The 25,480-nt window shown below is 37.1% G+C and overlaps 1 protein-coding gene across 1 annotated transcript in view; it reads right to left on the bottom strand.

The window, feature by feature from the left end:
• Window positions 1-1,244: 1,244 nt before the first annotated feature.
• The window catches only part of cfap91 (cilia and flagella associated protein 91), a 66,801-nt gene continuing 42,565 nt past the window's right edge, over window positions 1,245-25,480 (bottom strand). The window contains exons 14-17 of the mRNA XM_056465653.1: window positions 24,971-25,192; window positions 20,168-20,316; window positions 19,202-19,293; window positions 1,245-1,672 (exon numbers count right to left, since the gene is read on the bottom strand). Of these exons, the coding sequence (XP_056321628.1) occupies window positions 1,404-1,672; window positions 19,202-19,293; window positions 20,168-20,316; window positions 24,971-25,192 (732 nt within the window). The 3' untranslated portion in view covers window positions 1,245-1,403. The remainder of the gene's footprint in view (window positions 1,673-19,201; window positions 19,294-20,167; window positions 20,317-24,970; window positions 25,193-25,480) is intronic.

Here is a 25,480-nt window from a genome sequence, read left to right as displayed (position 1 = left end):
TGAGTTGCTGCTGTTCTCTCTGCTCTGGGAGTTTTTCTTTTGAAAATTCTCGACTGAATGATACATGTGACTGTAATTTGAACTACAAGTATGGTGCAATTCTCCTAATGCTAAACGCAAAAGTCAACAATTCATATTTTTACCATTTATAGCCACCCTCCCACTGTACTTTTGCAATCTCTGAATTAAGTCTTCTGAAGTGACTAAAAAGTGCACTTTAGTATTATTATTTGCTTTGAGAATATTTCCTTTAGGAAATGCTAAACATGTTATTAATGCCTGTTCAATAAGGTCCAAATTGGCTCATCTGAAATCACCTGCTACTTAGAAGGTACTGGATTGGCATTCAAATTTACTACTTAACTGTTAGAAAAGTCCTTTCTATACAGTATGAACGTTAGTAGTATGAATGGAACTCAGACATACTGTACTACATCCTCCATTTTGTCTTCACTTGACCTAATTGTGTCAGTTGCGTTGATTCACTCCCATTCATGAATTCTCTTGCTGTGCATCATGGAATATAGCATAGAGTCCATCGGATGCGCACTGCAGAATCTCACCAAAAATAGTAAGTTATCAGGGTACTTCTCGCATACTGTTTTTCGAATTCCATGAATTTAGACATACTACTCGGCTCACATACTGTTTTTAGCATATTATATAGTATGGAAGTCTTACTAGGGCTAGGCATACTAGATTAGCCGACAGGTGTGTTGAGGCAAGCTGAAGTCTGCAGGACAATCCTGGTCCTGATTTTCAGATACAGGGAGCCAGAAGGCAAGATTTTAGGACTGAAATTTAAGCTTTTGCTAATGTAAAATCTTGAGCTGGTAGGGCTGACATGTGAATTAAGTAACTGGTAATTAAAATTTTCATGGTTTAAGAAGTAACATAATTTGCTCTTATGAGCTCTGCAAGATAAATATCTGGCAAGAACCAGATAATTGGCCTAGTAAATCACCCTTATCATCCTGTCAATCATTTCAGGCAGTACAGCCCATTCTCAGAAAGGATCTAATGGACCTAATGGTCAAACAAAAGAAAAAAAGCAGACAATCTGTGCTTAGCACACACACAGGCATTTCAGAAATTATTTGAAATGATGGTCTTTTAAGATGTTTTCATCATGGTCAGATGAAAATGAAGATATCTAAAGTCTTTTAATGCTATGCCCTACTTTTTAAGCCCTCGGCAGACGACTTTGACGTGTTCCACTATTAATGTAGAAAAGAACCACTTAGTGATGAATTAAATGCGGCTTTTATTGTGTAACCATTTTGGACTCAAGCTGTTCTTTAGTTTGTTCACTTTGTCACTGATTGTGACTCTACATGTACTGCATGCAAAATTAAATCAACTATTACAGCAGCAAAAGCAAACACTTAAGAATTGAACACTGTTTAGAGCTGCTCTTGAGCTGAATCAGCCTGTTTTCCATCAGTGTTGTGAATGTCTTCTGTTTTTGTATGGCTTGTCAGATTGTTTTGTGTTGGTTCAGGGTCTCTTGGGATAAGGTTTCCGGGAACAACCTCCTCTACTTGGCTGAGTATGTGATTCAGGACGGCTGAAGAGGCTCTGTATGAAGGAGATGGAGGGTCAGTGGGCACAGTTGATCCGAGACTGATGATTGAACGAGCTGCCTGCAGATGCCTTCTCTGACTGTGGCGAACTGAAAGAAAATGAGCAACATGTACACTTTAAAGTGCTTTTCAAATGGTGGGCCAAATATAAAGTGGCAAACAGAACTCAAAGTGCTTTACAGATTTGAAGGGGCTCTGAATGATGCAATGCCAGCCATTTTGAGGCAGACCACACACCACACTATTAGTGGAGAGGGAACAGAGTGATGAAGCTAATGAGGTATATTCACACAGACAAAATTTTCAGTCAACCAGCCTGAAGACTTCTGGTGAACTGTCATGGCATTACAAAATCACCACGTTCATGTTCTGATTTCATTAAAAATCTTCACTGCCTGATTGATATATAATATAAAGTGGGCATCAGACCAGACAGGTAGCACTTAATTAAATTACTGTTTCACTCTGTCTTTAAAATATGGAAATGTATTTTACCACAGTATTTTCAATAGAGATTCTGCACTAGCCTGCTGCTACTGACTGTGCTTGTGTTTAAACAATCTTTCATTGCGTTTTATGCTTGGACAACTAAATTAATGCTTTATTTAACTGGTTTTATTTTAATTACAACATTGATGCAAAGAAACCTTATGAACTTAAAATTAGTCACATAAACCTTTCACCTTAAGTTTATTGCTGGCTGAAAAAACACTAGCTGTGGATATACCCCATTGGGTGGTTAGGAGGCCATGATGGACAGAGGCCAGTGAGCAAGTTTGCGAGGATACAAAAGACACACCTCTACTTTTTAAAATACATCCTTGGATTTTTAATGAAAGCACTTGGTGCGATCCAGAACAGGATATATCACCCTCCGGAGGGTACTTAAAAAATTACTTACTGCCATATTGAAGTGTCGTTCCAAACCGAAGTGCTCAAAACTGGCCACTTCGATGAGGACATTGGAATGAAGAATTTTGAAGGGTGAACGAACATACAAGGGCAATAACAGATAATAAAATGAAAGAAAAGAGAAAGAATACTAAGACATGGCAAATGCATCTTCAAATTTAGGTGCAAATCAAAACAAATGACTCAAATAATAGGTTTAAGGCTTTAAAACAATGTATAAAGGGTTGTGCATAGAATGACAAATGGACTTTGACTTTACCAATAAATGCAAGTATAGTATTTTTCTAGGCAAGTAGTGCAATATTTATGGACAAAGTTAAAAATAAAAACAGGCTTATTAGTAAAATAACTGAAAATTGTAAATGCATACAAACATATATACATAGGCAAAAAAAAATAAGGTGCAGCCTGCACAATATTTACAAAAAGTGTGATGGTGTCTCATTAAGATGATGCAGAAGTGTATTCGAAACAGAGGCCTTTTTTGACCCCTACACCATTTATCCCTTTAAGTTGTCACTCAGGAGAGAAATCCCAAGGTTTCCATATTCTGGACCAGGCCATATCCTGAGTAGCTACTGTGGTGGTCATGGAGGAGTGGAGAACATGAGACTGATTCCTGTTAAGCTCCAGGGACAAACGAGTTTTCGCTGAGGCCAGCTTCCAGCCTCCGCCGCTGAGACTGCAGCTCTGCACAAGACATTTGGCCAGTGGAGAAATTAAACTGGTCGTGCCCAACTGAGTCTGGTTCTCTCAAGGTTTTTTTCTTCACTTTCGCCAATTAGTGAATTTTTTTTCCCTCTCCGCTGTCGCCACTAGCTTGCATGGTTCGGGATCTGTTAAGCTGCGCATCGTTGGATTTGCTCTTCAGTGTTTGGACTCTCAGTAGTGATTTTTAAACCACACTGAACTGAGCTAAACTGAACTGAACTTAAACACTACAAACTGAACTACACTGTTCCAATTTACCATGACCTTTTATGTGAAGATGCTTTGACACAATCTACATTGTATAAGCGCTATACAAATAAAGTTGAATGAAATTGAATTGAAAAAATCAAAACTGTGGACCCACACAGTTCACAGGGTAAGCACAACATTCTGGCCTCCCTAGCACCTATTTCAACAGCAACCTAGTTTTCCCATGTGGTCACCATCCAGGTACTAACAAGGTACAACCCATGCTTAGCTGCAGTGAGAGCTTCTAGATGGTGGCTAACATGCTAAAGGTTACATAAAATAAAATGTATGCTGAATTGGGTGCCATTAAGGGCAAAAACATATCAGTACTCATTTTAATGCCACTTAGGGCGTACTCACACTATGCTATCTGAACCGTGCCCAGGCCTGTTTCCCGCATCATTTGAGAAGTGTGAGTGCTCTGAATCGGGCTCAGGCGCGGTTCACTTGGCCAGCCCTGGCCCGGTTGGAAGAGGTGTGCCTAGAGCGCGGTTCACTTGAGCTTTGGCGCGGTACGCTTGTAGTGTGATTGCAAAGCGCACCTAAGCCCAAAACTGAAGACGAGACGTGACTTTTACAGGAATGTTTCATATGTATTTATTAATCATTCTTACTGTTCAATGAACACAAACTGTCGTAGATTATTAAAGATGCAAACCCCTCACTGCACGAAAGCTGCACCTTCAGCACCTTTAATACCTGCAGCACGAGGACTTTATGATTGTGTCAAAAGTGGCTGATTTGTTCGGCGAAATATTTAACTGCGTGTCACTGCATCCCAAACGTCTAAAACAATATAACTAAAGAAATCTCCACTGTGCTGAGTGAAAGTGCTAACTGAACAGTGCATCATCGATGACGTAAGCGTGCCCAGACTCGAATGTAATGTGAGTGCGGGCCGTCGGGGGAGACAGGAGGGGGAAGAAGCGTGCTTCGGCACGGTTCAAGGCAACTGTACATAGTGTGAGTATGCCCTTAGTGTCACTGTGAAATCAAAATTAAAGTTTTTAGTTGTTAGTCTTAAAATCAGCACAATTCGAAAGTTAAGATTGACCTTTTGTCCACTATTTTTTTGTCCACTATACTTTTGTACATACACTTGAAGATGCTTCTGAAATTAGAAAAAAAAATGTAGGGGGTTGCATGATTTTGGTCTTTGGGGACTGATTGGATTGTTGGAAGATGTTGGGCATAGCTTACAAAATAGAGGAAGATTGACAAATGGACGAAAGCAGGGCAGAAATGGGACAATCATGAATAGCCTCATCCGAAAGGGATTCCATGTGACCAGAAGTAAAAAAAAGTCATTTTGAGAGGGAAGAAATCTTATGATTTTAATGATTGTATAATTTTTTATTTAACCTCATACTTCAGTTTCTCATCAATTCTTCAGACCAATCAAACGCTCTCTAGTATTTGATTTGTCCTGCCCCCTCAAGTTGATATTGCTGACTCTGAAATCAATCATTTATTCACGTCATTCAAGCATTCAAACAGAGGTTTCACCTAAATGGGCCAACCACAATGGTGTACAATACATTGAACACACATTTCAACTGTATATTCATAAGACTATAAAAAAGGCTAAAACAGCAGTGAAGAAGTGGATGTGTTATAATAGTTTGCCCAAAAATCTAAATTCCACCATCGTGTAATCTGCTCTTGTTCTAAACCTGTTTAAGTGTTTATCTTCTGTTAAACACAAACAAGATATTCTGAAGAATGTTGGAAAGCAGCAGCCACTGACTTCTATAGTATGCTATTTTATATTCCTATGGATGTAATGGCTATTTTATTCACCCCACATTCTTAATAAGATCTTGTTTTGGGCTAAACAGAAGAAATAGAAAAAGAATTAATATGACTTAAGTAATTATAGAGGTAATGTTCATATTTCGAATTAAGCTGATGTGTTTTAACTCATCATACTTGCAGAGTTGAGAAATAAAATGAATGCTATTGGCTGTTTTGAAAAGGGGAAGAGCTAATCTTTGTCTTGCCCTGTCTTCCTGTTTCAGTTTAGATTACGTCAAACATTGAATAAATATGCACATTTCAAAGCACCTCACAGGACCTTGAAACTTTTGTGTGCGTGTTCATGTTTGTCTTGGTGGATTCAGAACAATTAACTGAAGCAAATGTTTTTGGCAATTTATGGTGGGCTTTTATGGCAGAAAAAGTTCAAGACAATGAAATAAGAACAGTGCAGTACAGTACAAAACAGGGTAACTTTAACAGACAGGGTGTTTAGACAGTTTATCTGTAAAAGCAGCCAAATTAGATGCCAGACAGGTTGTGTAACATGCCTTCATCCTCAAAACCACGAACAAAGGTTAAAGAAACACAGAGCAATCAAGACCTCATTCATTCCACAAAGAAATCTGGTTGCAGAAATTAATACTATAAATGAATTTGAGATATGTAATAATTTTTAGACTTGCATTTGCATTCATTCGGAGCACCCAGAGGAAACCCACGCCAACACAGGGAGAACATGAGACCACCACACAGAAATGCCAATGACAAATGGAGGATTCTTCTATCATCATTGATATGAAGAATTAATGCCATCAAGATGGTTATTTTGCCTTGTTTTCTTTATATTTTACAGAATTTACCCATATTTCTTCCACACACATATGTGACCTTTTTAAAATTGTTAGATTCTGTGATTTTTCCTTTCATATGGGGATACAGGGCACACAGAATTTCAAAACCTCATTCGAAAAACCTAGGGAAGTGGGAGGGCTAGTGCTGCCCACATTCCATCAATACTATTGGGCAGCTAACATGTGGGCTATGATGTTTTTGCATGAGTGTGATCAAGTTGCTTCCGATCAGTTAGATACATGTCCTAAGTGGCCACGTTTCTTCTGTTGGTAACAGTTCTATAGCTGCAATTTTGTGGTCAAAATCTCTATCATCGAAAATGGTACAATGCAAGAATATTATTGTTCTTAATGCTATAAAAAAATTTAAATCAAGTGAAAATGGTGTCAAAGATTAAATATCCCTCCATTTATTTACCTATCTGCAAAAAAATAATGATTTTGTACCCGGACAACTTGATAAGGTCTTTACTTTTTGGAGTGACAAAGGACTGCATTCAGTGAAGGACTTTTATGTATATGACAAACTGGCCACATTTAAATACTTATATAAAACTTTTGGCATCTCACAGTCACACTTTTGTCGTTATTCACAGGTACATAATTTTAGTGCGAGGAAATCTCTCTTGATCATGATCTAAACATGCATTTGAGGCAGTGTCCAATGGAGAAACATTTAGTGACCAGATTTATATACAGTTGAAGTCTGAAGTCTTTGTGTACAGTTGACATTATTAGCCCCCCTGTAATATTAGCCCCCCTGTTTGTTTTTTTCCTCAATTTCTGTTTAACAGAGAGAAGATTTTATGGTCCCACTTTATATTAAGTGTCAATTAAACCTGTGAACTTACATGGGAACTAGATGTGTAAGTAGTATGTAACTACAGTGTATGTACACACTGGTGCATATTATTTACTTGTGTAATACTGGTGTAACTACACACATACAACAACCCACTGAATAGTATGTAAAAGTTCAAATGTGTAACAGGACATTAATAACACAATCTTTGGTAAACTACCCCTTTAATGTTAATTACTGATGTGATTCTACACTGTAAAACCCAACAGTCGACTTCATCAAATGAAATGAGTGTAGTTAATTCAAAATTGACTGAAAGTAATATAGCTGTACATACACTTGACAATTTGTATATTTGCATTCACTACTTACTTGTATTTTTTAAAAATATATTTTGATCTGTTTGTGTCCTGTCTCTGTAATGCTGTTGCACTGTAGAAGCTCTGTCACGAAAACAAATTCCTCGTATGTGTGAACATACCTGGCAATAAAGCTCTTTCTGATTCAGAAACAAAAGACAAAATAATTACAAGCATAATTTGATGACTCATGCAATTGCCATATTGCAAAGACTCATTGTTGCTATTTTTCTGTTAAACTGAATCACCACCATAATTAAGCTAAATAATTTCCTCAGTGAGCAACAAGATTTGTTTCTTTCTGATATTTAAAAAAAATCTTCAGAAATGGTTTTAAATGCACATTTATAACGAGACGAATTACCACTAGAATGAAAAAGCTTGGTATTTGTAATGGTTGTAAATATGAGTTCTGCTCTGATGCTCCGTAGCTCTTATCAGTGCCTGCTCTCTCTCACGTGATCTAGCATGGGATCTCATAGTAATTCATAACTTTTTGATTTAGTGGCTAATTCATATGAATTCCTACGATCTCACAATACAACATAGTATTATATGCTTATCGCTCAATGGCGGTGCGGTTTAGAGGTGGGGTTGGGTGCCACACCTCCTCTTTTAAATCGTACATTTTCGTATGACTGAACTCTAACCACTAAACTGCCAAAACATAAAATAGTTATGTTTCCTCGCGAGAGCAGGCTGGCATGATGTACTCTGAAATACATGTGCAAAATAATCATACTTCAATTGTCATCAAAATATTTTAACAAGCTAAATAGATGCCTTGTCAAATGACAATAGTTTCAACTGAGTGGGGAGAAGAGTTTGATGTTAGAAGATACCAGTAAGCAGTAAGCATCTGCAAAGGCTGATTTATACTTCTGCATCAAGCGGCACAGCCTGCACAATCTTCGCACGGTCGCATAGCCCTTGCCGTAGCTGGCGCGCACCTCTCAAAAAAATTTAACTACATGTTGTGTAGCACAAGCTCTGTGATTGGTCAGCTTGGTAGCTGTGACCAGTGTGGGCGAGAACGAGAGCCGTTGGAGTGCATGTTTAAATGTGTCAAGTGCTGTGAAGTAGCTCCAGATGGAAACTTTTGTTTTGTGTTTACCTTATGATAATGTTGTTGCACATCCACCGCTTCCTGCCTATGAATGAGCGAGTTTTAGCTACTTCTAAATTAAAGTAGCATTCAGAAAAAACAAAACACCCACGAAGAAACTCGACACAGAGGAACATAAAAACCTAATGCCAACTAACGATTCAGAAGTGTTATTGCAGAGCAACACAAACAGCTCATAGAATATAAATGCGTCGATCACTTGATGCAGACGTAGGGGTGTGACGATAACCGCATCACCGCCATAATGGGATGTCAACCGCGGTGATGTGGTTATTACCGTCATCACCGCCCATTTTAGTTTATTTTTTATTTTTTTGCTTGTGAATCTTTCAGGATTGTATAGAAAAACAAAATAAACTAAATAAAAGGAATAAAAGGCCTGACCTGAGTATTTTCCACTTAAATTACAAATTTAGATTACAAAACGCAAACACTGAATCCTTTTTAATAACCAGCATAGGCTGTTTTTATTTTAAGCTTATTTTAATAAAGCAGGCCTACTAACTCAAATCAATCGCTCCACAGAAAATAAGCAGTTTTAACGCACCGCTATAATTTCTATATCCCAATCCCTTTATCAACGTTTTTAATACAAGTCATTATTTTAAAGATTATGACTTGAGAATATGATTTTACCTCAGCGCTGCACTTTTCTCCTTCGCCCTCGCGCTGAGTTCAGGTGACGGAGTGTTGTGAAGTAGTTAAACTATCAAACTGGCACAGGAATATCAGTATATTAATATAGGCTTTGCTAAAAGGCTGGTCAAATGTGGGTCTTTTTTTTACAGAAGCTATAAACAGACGCGCATGCTGGGACCACAGTGATGAGTCAACAATCGCATATATTTTGACTTATTTAAAGTAGGCTATAGCATATAATAATTGTGTGTAAAGAAGTTTATTAAAAATGTAGCTAATATATCACAGGGGTTTGTGTAGCAGCAATTACAGTGGAGCATTAATTAAATCCTTTTTTTCCCGTGGAGCGAAACAAACACTGCACAGATGTGTAGCGGACGGAGACGCACAAAAATATACAATTCATATATTTTCGTCTAAAAAAAAATATTCTTTCAACGAATTTTGTTTTGTACAATTTGTATCTTAGTTTTTGTTGGTCAGTTATTTACAAAATAGACAAGAATAATTAATAAACGTTGAGGTGAAGCGATGTGCCTCAGGGTCCGCTATATGCCGCGACCAAAACACAAACGGGTCTGTTAAATACAATCGTAATATAAATAAAATAAAAGTGAAATATTCAGTTTCGAATATGGAATCTTTGTTAACTGTATGATCAAAATTAAAAGAGCAGCCTATATTATCACTCTTTATGACAAGCATCCATTGATCGGTCAGTCTCGCTTTAGTTTAATCAAAGCGTTTGAACTTTTTGATAATTTAGGCAAAGTGGTCTGCATAACCAATGCTTGAACTTATCCACCTGCGACCCACCCATAATTAAACATCATATAGGTGAGCTGGCTTTTTGATTACCTGAACCGTGTATTAACGGCTGCAGCAGCATAACTGAGATCTGCGTTTTAATAGCAGCACCAGCAGATATAAGAGAGTTTGTTTCATAACAGCGTTTTATGCTTCTTAAATATCCAATATTAAGAGAGTGACTCCATAAGGTACATAACCTGCGCATACTTGATTATTACTTTAATGTGTAAAGTCATGGACGCATCTCACAGCGCAAAACATAACTTGTCCTTTAAATGTCCATGCTTAATATGTCATTGATGAGGTCTATCTATTGACCGATCAATGGATGTTTGTCATAAGGAGTGATAATATAGGCTGTTCCTTTAATTTTGATCATACAGTTAACAAAGATTCCATATTCGAAACTGAATATTTCACTTTTATTATGATTGTATTTAACAGACCAGTTTGTGTTTTGGCCGCGGCATATAGCGGACCCTGAGGCACATCGCTTCACCTCAAAGGTTATTAGTGATTCTTGTTTATTTTGTAAATAACTGACCGACAAAAACTAAGATAAAAATTGTACAAAACAAAATTCGTTGAAAGAATATTTTTCTTCCGACGAAAATATATTAATTGTATATTTTTGTGCGTCTCCATCCGCTACACAACTCTGCAGTGTGTTTCGCTCCACGAAAAAAGGATTTAATTAATGCTCCACTGTAATTGCTGCTACACAAACCCCTGTGATATATTAGCTACATATTTTTATAAATGTCTTTACACAAAATTATTATATGCTATAGCCTATAGCCTGCTTTAAATAAGTCAAAATATATGGGATTGTTGACTCATCACCGGTCGCAGCATGCGCGTCTGTTTATAGCTTCTGTAAAAAAATACCTATATATTTTTAATTAAATTAATATACTGATATTCCTGTGCCAGTTTGACACTGTAAATTAAACTGAGGAGAGCTTAACTACTTCACAACACTCCGTCACCTGAACTCAGCGCGAGGGCAAAGGAGAAAAAGGCAGCGCTGAGGTAAAATCATATTCTTAGTAATCTTTAAAATAATGACTTGTATTAAAATGTTGATAAAGGGATTGGGATATAGAAATTACAGCGGTGCGTTAAAAATGCTTATATATATATATATATATATATATATATATATATATATATATATATATATATATATATATATATATATATGTGTGTGCGCGGTTAACCGACATACCGCATGATTTCTTGCTTCATCACCGCGGTAACAGAAAATCCGTTACCGTCACAGCCCTATGCAGAAGTATAAATCAGCCTTAAGTCTGCTCCTCCAATACTGCTCCTGTGTTATGTGTTATGGATAAAATAAAGGCTAATTATAATTATACCTGACAAATAGAGAAGCAGAAATGTATTTAAAGTTGAACTTTGAAGCTTTAATGTACATGAAATCTTTAATATCATGAAATGTTTAATATCAATGAACAGATGAGTTCAATAAAGTTGTATTGCTGTCCTTTCACTCTAGAAAAATGATAGTAAGAGCTGAGAGATGACATGATGCATAAATTTGCATTAAACATCAGTGCTTCCCACAGGTTTGAAATATACTTGCTGTGGTAGCTGGATTGAAACACACCTTTTACCCACAGCACGTAAATTGTCAACTACATGCGACAAATAAAAAAATAATGTGATTTTTAACTATATTTTTATTTATTATGACACATTTTCTTTTCAATGGGTTAAAGTTTTTTAAAAAAGGCTGTTGAAATGAAAGAAATCCACCATTTCTCTTACTTTTATGCTATTTAGAAGCCATGTGCACCCACTGACAGGTAAAGGGCTCTCTCTCTCTCTCTCTCTCTCTCTCTCTTACTCTACAGCAATTGAGAAATAAATATCAGAAAAATTTAATAAAAAAATAGACATTATTGCTAAAAATTATAATAACTACTAGAATAAAAAGTGTGATAATTTAAATTTAGTCAAATTAGTTTATTAGCCATTTCTAACAAATATTTTGCAGCCATTATAGATGTCATTTTGTTCTTGTTTATTCAATTATTAATCATTTAATGTTTCTTTCGCGGCTGTGTGCGCGCAGTCAGCTGCAAAAAGGTGATGCAACTTTAGAAAGCAAAAGTAAAACTCAAATCCCAAACATTTTAGGAGATTTCATTCAGACGCATTTTAGCAGAAAAGACGCGTCTGTGTGAGTGACAGATCTTGCACTCACAGAACCAGCAGAAGCAAACGTGCAGAGCAGGAGAAGATTTTCCACTGGTTAATCGATTGCGAATGTTTGGCTTTCTTGTGCGGAGACAAAGTGTAAAAGAATGATACCAATAGTGTTATTCATGTGTCACCACCGAATATACTTGGGTGGCTGTTAATATACCGTTAATATGTGTGGGAAGCACTGAACATTCACACTCAGCAGTTTACATGTGCTTGTTGCCTATACTATTTAACAATATACAAGTTAAACTATAACCTCAAATAAAAATAGGTTGGGACAGTTCGGAAATCTCAATTTAAATCTAAATTTACTTTAAAAATGTAAAATTGAATGTAAATTTTAAAAACTTACATAAAAAATATCATTCTGAGATACAATTAGAAGAACTAGACTAACTAGTTTGTTACTAGTTAATGTTGTTAAATATAGGTTTTCCAAATATGCATAATTAATTTTAGCTAGTTGTATTTAATTATCCATATTTCCCTATGAGATAATTTTCTAAAGGAAATATAAAGCACAACTTAGCAAATGACTAAGTTAACATGGGCAATCTCTTTGTCCTACTGTTTATGTTGATGAAAGCTGATTATTATTATTATTATTTTTATTTCTTCTATGCAGTTAAAGTCACCCGAGCAACCGCAGAGGCTGAGATTTGTGTGCATGTGTGTACGTATTCTCCATTTGTATGAACAGCCTCTTCACCACATAGTGGCAAACAGTAAAGCAATAGAAGCAACAAAATAAAAACTGACCATGCGAGAATAATTACTTAAATATAAAACAGGCCACATGACTGCAACCGTGATGCACACAAGCACTGCGTGTATGTCAATCTTAATGGTTAATAAAAATTCAAGCTGAACGTATAGACTGCTGTGCTAATGTGACTAAGCATGAAAAGAGTTTTTTCAAAATGATAAAAAAGCGTCTTTGAATAAATGTCAGTGCTGTGTGGAACTAGCCTGAGAAACTTCATTTTTTGAATAGAGCATTGTTCTCTATGTTTGTGTGGTTTGTAATCTCAGAAATTGGTCAATTGGCTTTTATGAATAGCCACATTTTATGTCTCGGCAATGGCAAAAAAGGACAAAGTTATCTACTCGTCCTCATGTCACTCGATATTGGTGAATTACTGTAGGTTTCCAAACCAGTGTAGACTTAAACACAAAATTAACAGTAAACTTTGTCTGTCTGTCTATCTATCTATCTATCTATCTATCTATCTATCTATCTATCTATCTATCTATCTATCTATCTATCTATCTATCTATCTATCTATCTATCTATCTATCTATCTATCTATCTATCTATCTATCTATCTATCTATCTATCTATCTATCTATCTATCTATCTATCTATCTATCTATCTATCTATCTATCTATCTATCTATCTATCTCAAAACTGAGCCAATAGCTTTGAACAGTAATATCAGATCCCTGAACAAGTAGTTTCTTTTTCACATCATACTTGAATTGCGTATTAATTATTCAATATTCAATATTCAAGCACATTGCATGTGTTTAGGTCCATATGAGCAAAAAGAATAAGTACAATTCTCAAAACAGATTGGCTGACTCTTAGTGACACCATCCATCTCTTCCAAATATCTAACCGTCCTCATGATGTGAGCCATTACATGCAAAAATGATCCAATCCAGATTTCATGGATAGCTATGAAATGAAAAGTGTGTAATTTCTGATCCAATCAAATTTGGAAGCATATATAAAAGGGATACTTTTTCATAAGGGGAGTTTTTTTAATCAAATGCAAGGTTAATGATACCAGTGTTTTATTTTTTCTCCCATGGTTGTCATTTTGTGGTATATTTCTGTTTAGTACTGCACGTGATTTACTAAAACATTTATTTATGATTTATTATTATTATTATTTAACCTCATTGTGGCAGAGCCCTCCTAAATAAGAATTTAAGAATTACCTCTGATAGAGAGCTGTTATATATATATATATATATATATATATATATATATATATATATATATATATATATATATATATATATATATATATATATATCTAACTCACATGAACGAGCATGAACGAGAACCGATTTGCCTGTGATTTCAGGCATTTTCTGCAGTTTCTCTTACTCAACGTAACCTAGATACATGTGCATATAGCGCAGCATTTGAAGATTGAAATCATATCCGTTTAGTGGAGATGCATACATGTGGTCACATGAAAATAGAGCCATTTTCAGAAATCAGATAGCTAAATGAATAGCTTTACGTGACCAGGTGTAAACAGGCCCAAAGTGTTTCGGGTTTAAAACTTTGTTGAGGGGCTGCACATCTCCAAAAGCTACCGCAGGTACATCTGGTTTCATCTACATCTTCTGAGGCGTGAGTAATTTATTATACAAGTTAAACAGCACCACACAATACATGTCATGATTTCATCAAGTACAATGCGATTCTGGATTAACATCTATGTTGATCCTGGAACATAATTTTTGTTGGAAAATGTATTCCTATCTATTCCCTACCCCTAAATCCAACCATAACTGTAAATTATTCCCAAAATCAGAGGGGAATAATAGTTGAATCACAATTATGTAGAAGTGCATAAACCTAACTGTAAACCTAAACATAAACGGTAAATGTATCCCTTAATTCTGATTGGCTGACTGGAATGTTGTTCCAGGATCAACATAGATGTTAATCCAGGAACGTCACACTTGGTGACCACACAATAGCCTGAAAAGCCAGAAACTTGCTCAAAATATTACTTCATCTCTCAAACTTACTTCTTATGACAATGAACATATCACTGGCATTAGAATGACAAATATTTTTGTCATAAACATGAAAAAAAAAACAGTCAAAAGGTTTAGCAATGTTGTTAGTACAACAGTGTACTATGTCAGTTTCCATTTCCTGATGCAAAAAATCTCTACAGATTTGATGACAAATGCATATGGCACATTGCATTCAGCAATACAAATTTACACACTGAAATTTTAATGTGCAAAACCAGTATGTTTCTGACAAATTTGGACAACTAATTCTACCATTTTGAATTGAATGACTCATGCAATTAACAATTGTGTAGATGTTTTATGGGTTTTTCTCAGTCACACCCCAGGCACATTCCTCAGATCAGAGCAATATCATAAAAGCAATTTCTCAAACTTCTGAACAAATTGCTAATGCCTTGGTACATTCATGCTGTGGATTATGTACAATTGCTCACTGTTTCTTACATTATCAATTGTCTGTCATGCTGAGTAAAATGTATTATACTGGTTCTCTTTAAAATAAATCATTAAATGCTAAATAAACTGTCAATAGTCAAGGAAATCTTGAACTTCACTAATTTTGTAGATTGTAAAGTATTAGATCAATCAGTTTTATAAAATCACTAAGAAATACTGTATATTTTGATCAAGCTGTGATGTCAAGCTTAAAGTATGATAAATGAATTGAGCCTAGTGTGTGCATGAGTAAATGTGAAGAGACCAGAATATAGGAATATTTAAACGTTTTAAGATCTTAGTGACAGCATTACATATGTAAGACGGCTATCTGGTAGGGAAGATGCAGGTTCACCTATGGAGGGGAAATCACCATGGCTGACTGATGCATATGGGATCATTGAGTGGGGGTCACGCATAGCTGCCACCTATTCCTAGAATGGGGTTGACCAAACAGGCATGTCAGATAATGGGTCAGTAATGAGACAGTCTCCTCCAAAGAGTCAGGTGATGGGGTCTTGGAGGAACTCTCTACAACTACAAAACTAAACAACTAGCAATGGGTGGATTTTGCAAACAGGTCAACCTGGACCTCTCTGAAATGTGGCCTGATCAGCTGGATCAGACTCGGGTGGAGAGTGAGCTGCCATGAGTGCTTGTCAGCTGCACGGTTGAGCTTGCCCAGGATTTCAGCCATGTATAAAGCGTATAGTCTCCTGGTGGTTGATGTAAGTTACTACCATGCCAATCATCCAGACCAGCATGTGTTTTTTCTCCAGCATCAATCTGAATTGGTGGAGCATGAGAAACACTTCCAACAACTCCAGCTCTATAGATATGCCAATGTAGCCGAGGTTCAATCCATGAATCTGCAGCGACATGTTCATTGCATGCATGGGCATGCTGGCCCATGAACAAACAAGTTCCCTCATGGATGGTGCAGCAACACAGCTAAGTAATGTCTAACCAGTGTCCCCACTTGATATGCCCATTCAGGGACTCAATCCTGAAGTGAGCACTGAAGTGGTCTCATCTGCAACAATATGAGTGGCTTAATCGCTGTTGCAGATGGCATATGCTCCAGAAGCTTCTGAAAAAGTTTTAGTTGGAACACTTTTTTCCTGTTCTATAGCTTCAAACATGCTAGCACTGACCTGGTCATGCTGGTAAAACATGCCATCATGGAGATCGAGTTCAGCTGCATCCCAAGATAAGAGATGCTCTTCTCTCGGTTTACCTGAAGCCCCAACAGGTTGAGCTGCCTGAGCAACATGTCTCTGTGCATTATCAACTGATCCAAAGATTGTGCTAAATCAGCCAGTTATCAAGATATTTGCAATGGCCGCCCCTCGAACACAAACTGTAGAAACAGTCTGTGAATCCAGGATCACAGATCTTAAATTGGATGTGACCTACCACTCTTCCTGGGTACAATAACATATGGGCTGTAAAACCCACATTTAATCTCACCTGGAGAGACTGACTCGATTGAATCCTTAGCCAGGAGAACAGCAATCTCCTCAAGAAAGACAGGGGTGGCTGTGTTGTTGACAATAGTGAAATGCAAATGCTACCAGAATCCAACAGAGAGACAGGAAGTGTGAGAGAAAGGAGTGTCTGTGGCAAACTGTGTTAAGTTTGCAAGCTGGAAAGGCAGTGCATCCCAGACTAGCAACACTCGAGTTTTCAAGGGAAATTACAATTTGGGAATAAAAGAGCAGCTTCCATCTTCTCTGGGAGACATACTTTGCAGTTGATTTACCAGACCTAGTTGTACATTGTGGCAGGCTAGACATGCCTGCTGGGCTGATGTTGCAGGCTGTGTGAGCAGAGTAGATTTGGAAGCCACAGTAGGATGCCCTCAGTTGGAAGCAGCCGGTGCAAATGGTACCATTGCCGAAAACTCCTGAGTAACTTCCCTAACAATGTCACTGAACATGCCGGCCTGGAATATGGTGGCATCAAGGAAGCAAGAATCTGCCAGGTTCAGCCAGAGGTGCCGTTCCTGGACTATGAACGTGGCCTTCCCTAGGACACAAGTGGCTGACTTGGTGGTTATTAGAGTGAAGTCAGTCACTGTGCAGATGCAATGCATGACTGCTGGAGAAGGACTGCCCATGTGCTGTTTGGCTAAGGCTTGAACCTGGTATGGTTGGTATGTGGCCATCACATGCAGGGCAGAAGCATCCTGCCCGATGGACATCTGTTCACTGGAGTCATCAAACGAGAGCACAGTCATCCCAGAGAATGAACCTACACTCTCTTCTGAAGCCTGGGCAGGGTGCACGGTGGAGGAGTGAGAGGTCCACAGGGACTGGCCCTGCCAATTGATTGGTGAGCTAGCTATTTCCTCTATTTGTTTTCTTGTATATCTAGGAATCACTGACTGAAGGGGAGCTTCAGCACTGCAGGTACAATTATGATGTTATGTTTTTTAGGCTATGCTGCTATTTGGCATTTCTGTATGGAGTTTGCATGTTCTCCCTGTGTTCACGTGGATTTCCTCTGGGTGCTCCAGTTTCCCCCACAAGTCCAAAGACATGCGGTACAGGTGAATCGGGTATGCTAAATATGACTTTATTGTATGTGTGTTGAGTGAGTGTATATGGCTGTTTCCCAGTGATTGGTTGCAGCTCGAAGGGCATCCGCTGCGTAAACATTTGCTGGAAAAGTTAGCGGTTCATTAAGTGTGGTGACCCCAGATAAATAAAGGGACTAAGCCAAAAAGAAAATTAATGAATAAATGAATAAATGGAAATTTCATAGCCTTAAATATCAAAATGCAACCTGAAAACAAAAGTTATTATATACCTTATATTATCATTTAAAAATATAATTAAATTGCTTAAATAAATAACAAGACAAGTAGTAACAGTTTATGATGCAGTTGCCTCACAGCAATGAGCTTGCTGGTACAGGTTGCATTTCTGTATGGAGTTTGCATGTTCTCCTTTTGTTGGCATAGGTTTCCTCTAGGTGGTCTGGTTTCAACCACATTTCAAAGACCTGCAATATATGTTAAATTAAACTAAATTGGCCATAGTGGGGTTCCCACACTATATGATCTGTCTACAATTTTCTCACCCAACAGCTCTGTCAAGTCATCAAACCATAGCCAATGAAATGTTGAGCATGCAGAAAGAGTCGAACACTATTGCCTGCTTGTGGAATGATGACCTCAATGACATACAGCATTTCAAATCTCTCTGAAAGTGTTCAAAGGAGCATTTGAAAGTGTCAGATTATCGATCGCTCGTACATCTGCACAGTTGTGCAAGTGTCACAGTTGTCTCAAGGTGAAGTGAATGCATCGGTGACCAATTCTAGCCAATCACAGACATTTCTGTTGAGCTCCTAAACATAATGACCATTCAGCTCATGACTTGATCTCACATTGACTGCAGCTCATCATTACATCTGACCCCATGTGGGGTCGAGTCAGCCAACTGACTATTAGAAGAATATTTATAAGATAGCTAGTGCAATATAATTCAACATGAGCAAAAGATGTCACATGAAAATATGTATATTTTCCAAAGGTACACACTAAATCCATATTGATACCTCATTGGAGCATAGTACTTAAAAGTTCAAAAGTTGCTTTTAAGTTACCAATATGGAGCCTTAAGTTACAAATGTTTATTTCTGAGAGTTCATGAACAAAGCACTCACAAGCTTTTATAATATGTACAGGTGATAAAATGATAAGTTGAATAAGTAGTTTTGAGAATTCAATTTCAGTTCTGATCTGATCTTAGACATATAATAAAGCAAATACTCTTAAAGAAAAACTTTAAATAATCATCTACCTTCAAATCATTTTGAGTCCCACAGTAAAACAACATCATACTTCTATTAAATGGCACAAGGGTGAATAGATAATGGCATTAGGCTTGGTCTGTAATAAGCAGGAATTTGACTGATTATCTGCCTTGATTGAATAACCCACCTCGTTCTCTGAAATCCATCTTCTGGACCTCAGGAATGAGGAATCTGTAGACGAGTTCTGCCACAATCTCTTCAGACTGCTGACTGTTCATCCTGCACGTACACATGGAGCAAAGAAAGGCACAACATGGGCAATTACAGCTCATTCTTTCTGTTTATGAAAAAGGAAATGCTCTAACATGGTCAATGGTTGAAGGACACGAAACAATGATCTCTGAAACTTGGTCTTTCAGTGTTTATTAGTTTATTATATGCCTGCAGGACCTGATTCTGGTGACCTTTCATGGCTGTGATGACACATCTGCAACCATACTTTATTATTTATTGAGGTGAGCACTGTACAGACATGGACTGCGTATAGTTTCTTAAGTTGTAACTGTGTTTCTATGCATTTTTCCAGAATACAAAAGTTCAAATGTTACAGTTTTGAACTGGCAAAGCACAAATGGTGGAAGTCTTTTCATAGACAAAGCAGAAGTGACAAATATTTGAAAGCAGAAGTGGACCATATTATGTACACCTTACATTCAATATTTTTATTGGACTGTTGTTTATCATGTATCTTCATCACTGAACCCTCAAGGACATTACGTATGGATAAAAAAAAAAAACATTTTAAAATCCTTCAAGTCTTCACTGTTTTCATGTGACTCAGAAATCCTTTGCAGCTCACCAGTGATCTCAAATATTATAAAACCTCTGAGAATGTCAATGTCACACATCTTACATGTCTTAAGTGCAAGAAGTGGATCTTTAAAATACACTGATATCTAAACACTGCATTTTTGTATTGTTTTTCTTTAGGGAGATTCAGTAAAGTGCTCTCTTTTGGTCATTTCAAAAGTTTTTACCCTTCTGAAAAGACTACCAAGATTTGAATTGTGGTTTTAAGTAATCATAAGAAATTTAGTCTGTGATCTTCAGAATCATTTGATTGGATATCATTGGATTTGAGAGTAGGACGTACGTCTCCTCCATGGCATAGGTGATGTTGTTCAGCTCCTCTGCCTTGCGGTGAAGCTCTTCTCTGGCCTGAGCATCAGCTGTCTGATTAATGGAGGTCAGGATGACATCCTCCAGGTACATGTCTACTGTGTCCTGATGTACTCTGACCACCTGATATCAAATACATACAGACAGACATGAGATCTCTGATAGAAAAAGAAGACAGCAGACATCCTGGCTGCTGTACAGTATGAGAATGTGCACTATATGATTAGGACAAATATTCTCGAGGAGATTTTTGATTGTTTTGTGAACTTAGTGGAGAATGCTGTCAATGTGCTCTGCCAACTAACCAATTGATAAGTACTGTATATAAACAAATAAAAAGCGGCTGTTGAGAGCTAGCTACTTCCGGCAAACTCTGGCTATGCAAACAACCACAACCCTTGGTGACCGGATGTGGGTGTGTTGAGCAATGCAACAACGTTAAGAATCCTTCAACTTTATTCAAATGAAAAGGGACTTTTGTGAGCGATAGTTGATTTGAGCATTAGTACACTACCTGACAAAAGTCTTATCGTCTATCCAAGTTTTAGGAACAACAAATAAAAACTTCTAGCTGATCATTTGGTATCAGAAGTCGCTTATGAAACGCAAAGGCCTCTAGATTATAATCATGTCTTGATTTTTATTGATTCAATTAGGACAGTAAGGTTTGACTTTGCTTAGACAAAAGTCTTGTCACTTAACAGAAATAATGTACAGTATAGAAAAAACAGTCACGGTGCTGTGGAAAAAGAATTAATATTGTGTATGACTCCCTTGAGTTTGGAGGACTGCATTCATACATCTCTGCAATGACTCAAATAACTTATTAATAAAGTCATCTGAAATGGCAAAGAAAACATTCTTGCAGGACTCCCAGAGTTCATCAAGATTCTTTTGATTCATCTTCAATACCTCCTCCTTCATCTTATACCAGACATGCTCAATAATGTTCATTTCTGGTTACTGGGCTGGCCAATCCTGAAGCAACTTGATCTTCTTTGCTTCCAGGAACTTTGATGTGGAGGACACCTCAGGCTGTTGATGTTGTCATACACTCTGCAGATCTCTCTCACACCCCTATACTGAATGTCACCTCAAACCATGATTTTTCCTTTACTAAATTGATTTCTGTGAGAATGTTGGGTTTATGCAGGTTCCAATAAGTATTTGATATCATTGCGATGCAGTTCAACAGATGATTCATCAGAAAAATCTAGAATCAACTAGAAGTCAAGTTAGTATTTTTCGCTCTTACTGGGAGCTGGGATCGACAACAAGACTTTTGTCAGGTAGTTTAGAGCTCCCATAATCTTCTCTCAGATTTCTCTGTGCTGTAGACCTACACAGACCTGCGTTTGCAGTAGAAGAATAGCCAAAATCACGGAGCACATACTTTTTTTTGTTCATAACAATATTTGAAGAGTTCAGATGCAAAAACCGCTAAACGCCATTTCCGACAAAAATGAGATAATGGCACTGAGTGAATGATTTAGGCACGTACTACATGTTCAACAAATAGTTTTGTTTGAAATCATTTAAATCACAGTGTCAGTACATTCAGAAATAACTGTTTGATTGCAAAAGCCGCCAAACACCATTTTCCTTTGACAGCAAAAGCTGATATATGCCGAGAACCAATAAGAGGGTGCGAATCAAATCATATGTTTTTAATGTAGCAGCGCACTGATATGCCGGCTTTTATGGGGAGATTGTTTTATTCCGCTTATGATTTCAATTTTAAAAGAGTTTGATGAGCTGCATGAGCCTGTTCGACTGTCAGTGAATGGCAAATAAAAACGTCCCTTACCTCAAAACTCTGCATTATAAGAAACAGAAAACACACTGTACAGTTGGAAGTGTAGCATGCATTCATAACGTTTGTTTGCGCATTGGGGCTACTTTGAATAAGTCTGATTTACTATACATTAAATGGCAACTCCATTTCACGAAAGATGAAGTTGAGATGCTGTTCTTTTTTTCTGCATGGATGCTATGAGAATAAACAAGAGACGAAATAGAGACCAAGATCTTAAGTATAGTGAGGATGAATAAATGACAGGTTCTGAGAGACATCCTATTTTTTGCACAGTAGGCCTACCTTGTTTTTTTTTTTTTTGCTAATGCAAGCTATGTTTTAAAAGATAAATATAAAGTATAAAACTATACATTATTTATATTACTTCAATAAATTATTCTTTTTTTTTAGTAATGGCCATTGCACAGATATTGATGTTTCACAATGTTTTACAGTACATTATTTGAATCTAACAAGCTTGTTTACATTGTTCTACTTACATTAAATACAAATCAAATCCCAAATATCAGAAATGACAACAGATTGTTAAGATTTCATTTTAATGTTATTCATTAATGCACTTGACAGATTTCATTTATTCATTTTCCTTCTGCTTAGTCCCTGGTTTATCAGGGGTTATCACAATAGAAAGAACCGCCACTTCCTAGACAGATGTATTTTTTATTTTAGGTGGTTTGTGTAGGTAAATTTACCTTGTTAAAAAAAAGTATAGTGACATTTACGAAAAAAATAAAATAATAACCTTATCATTACAAATAAAATGAAACTTCTGAACCTAACCAGAGGAGCCTGATAGAAACTGCTCATTTACAATATAAGAGGTCTGATGGATTTAGAGGGTTTTGCATCTGAACTCTTCATTTATTTTCAGCAGTAAGAAAACTGGATCGCTGTCAGTTAATTTAATCAAAAAGCAACTTCATGGTCGGAACGCCCACTAGCGACTTCAATCTCCACCCAGGCAAAAGGCAGCTAGAAAGTTTTTTTTTAAAGTGTAAAGTTTTTGTGTGTGGCACGGTAGCTCAATGGTTAGCACTGTCACTTCACAGCAAAAAGGTCGCTGGTTCGAGTCTCGGCTGGGCCAATTTGCATTTCTGTGTGGAGTTTGTATGTTCTCCCTGTGTTTGCATGGGTTTCCTCCGGGTGCTCCGGTTTCCCCCGCAGTCCAAGGACATGCGCTATCCGTGAATTGGATGAACTAAATTGGGCATAGTGCATGTGTGTGTGTGTGTGTGTGTGTGTGTGTGTGTGTGTGCGTGTGTGTGTGTGTGTGTGTGTGTGTGAATGTAAGAGTGTATGGGTTTTTCCTAGTACTAGGTTGTGGCTGGAAGGGCATCCGCTGCATAAAACATATGCTGCAATAGTTGGTGATTTATTTCACCGTAGCAACCTCTGACCCATTATCTCCATTAGTTTTTATGGCAGTGATGTTGTGTTGGTAGGCCTAAGGCAAGAAACAGCAACAAATAATTTTGTGTGCCAAAAAAACGGCTGATTACTAGTTGATAACACTTGAGCCACATGTGATGTTTTGACAATGTTTTTGACTTCCTTTCTAGACTTTGAACATCTTGGGACTGTTGTTGTCTATGGAGACTGAGGGAACTCTCGGATTTCATCTAAAATTTCTTAATTTGTGTTCCGATAATGATCAAAGGTCTTTGACAATTGGGGCCCTATCATACACTTGGCGCAATAAGGCGCAATACGTGTATGGCACGATTTGTTCCTATTTTCAGATCGACCCTAGCAACCCTAATTTTTTTACGTTTTGTGCCACATTGTTTAAACAGCAAATCCATTTGCACCACTTTGTGGTTTGTAGTTATTATTATTAGCAGTGTTATTTATTATATTCATATTTATATTTGTTTTAATAAAAACAATTTTAGATTTGTCTAGCTGTCGGGTTTTGGAGATGTATGCATCACTATATGGGGCATAAGAATAGGACATGTGTTTGGATATAACTCAGTTTTTTGACTACACTTCATTATTATTGTTCATTTACTAATTTGCTGGAAAATAAAACAGAATTTAGAAATAGTTTTTAAACAAATCTTTACACTGAACAAACAAAATTAAATATGTAGACTAATGGAAATCTTCAGTGCTGTGAGTTTCCACCGTTTCCTTACCATGAAAGTAAAGGATTGAAGTAAAGAATAAAAGTAAAGTAAAGAGGCGGGATGGAGGAGGCTCATTCTTTATTCTTGTGCTGCAGATGGTCTGTTTAAACTGTTTTCTCGCTAGTGAAACGTTCAGTTTTTCCACTTACAAAGTCCGCCACGTAGATCGCAAATGCGCCATGGCGTGACGCAACTGACTTTTGAAGGGAATGGGAGATGAGACTCTGATTAGTTTAATGCATGTTATGCTCAAAACACACCCATAGCTCATTAAGAGAATAAGCACAACCCTGTTAGACCATGCGCCACGCCGCAAACCGTATTTTTCTGTCCATAAAAATGGCAAAAGTTATTTTTTAAAGTTTTTACACTTAGATTGTTAAAATAAAGCCCTTGGAACAACATTTGATTAAGTAATTAATAGCAATAGGTGAACTAACTCTTTAATTCCCTGCTTCTGTCTCTTCCAGTCTCAACATTTGAACAGTTTTGCGAACCAAACCGAATAGCAGTATATTACCATTTTCCAAAGTGTGACTTGCACTTTGCATCAACGCAACCTTGTTTATGTAAAGAGTTTCAGCATGTGACAAAGTCAGGCAAGCTAAAACCCAATTAGAGTAGTCAGACTGAAAGAGACGTCAAGGAAATTGATATAAACACATACAGTATGAATATAGCTTGAAACTGATTAGTACAGATAAGTCAAAAAACAGAATTTATGTGAAATTTTTGCTATTTGATTAATTAAATGTTTCCTTGCTGCATAAAAACAACTTTTGAATATGGAGTATGATGAAGTGCTTTTGCACCTTGTAGAAAGAATATTGACCTGTTTGAATATTTCATCCTCCTCTCTGCGTCTCCTCTCCTCTATCTGCCTTCTTCCACTTTCCTCAGCCTCACGAATACGCCGGTCTCTCTCAGCCAGCAGGGTGAAGGCATGGATTCGCCTTTCCTCCTGCAGTCTGACCAGCTCTTTAGACAGAAAGTCCAGCATGTCCACAATCACTACCCCAGACAGAGCAGCAGTAAAGGACTCAATCTGAGCCTCCTGAAAGAAAGACACAAAGAAAAAGGAGAATTGAATTAGTTCAGTAACTGGGAGACGAACCGATTTAGTTTCATAACTGCAATTGGTTGAGCAACTTCTGTTATATCTCATTATAGATAATAAATACAGTTGAAGTCAGAATTATTAGCCCCCCTGTTTATTTTTTCCCCAATTTCTGTTTAACGGAGAGAAGATTTTTACACTTCTAAACATAATAGTTTTAATAACTCATTTCTAATAACTGATTTATTTTATCTTTGCCATGATGACAGTAAATAATATTTGACT

Source organism: Danio aesculapii, chromosome 9 (assembly GCF_903798145.1).
Source record: "Danio aesculapii chromosome 9, fDanAes4.1, whole genome shotgun sequence".
In the NCBI taxonomy this organism is placed as follows: domain Eukaryota; kingdom Metazoa; phylum Chordata; class Actinopteri; order Cypriniformes; family Danionidae; genus Danio; species Danio aesculapii.
This window is presented reverse-complemented; position numbering and strand designations above follow the sequence as displayed.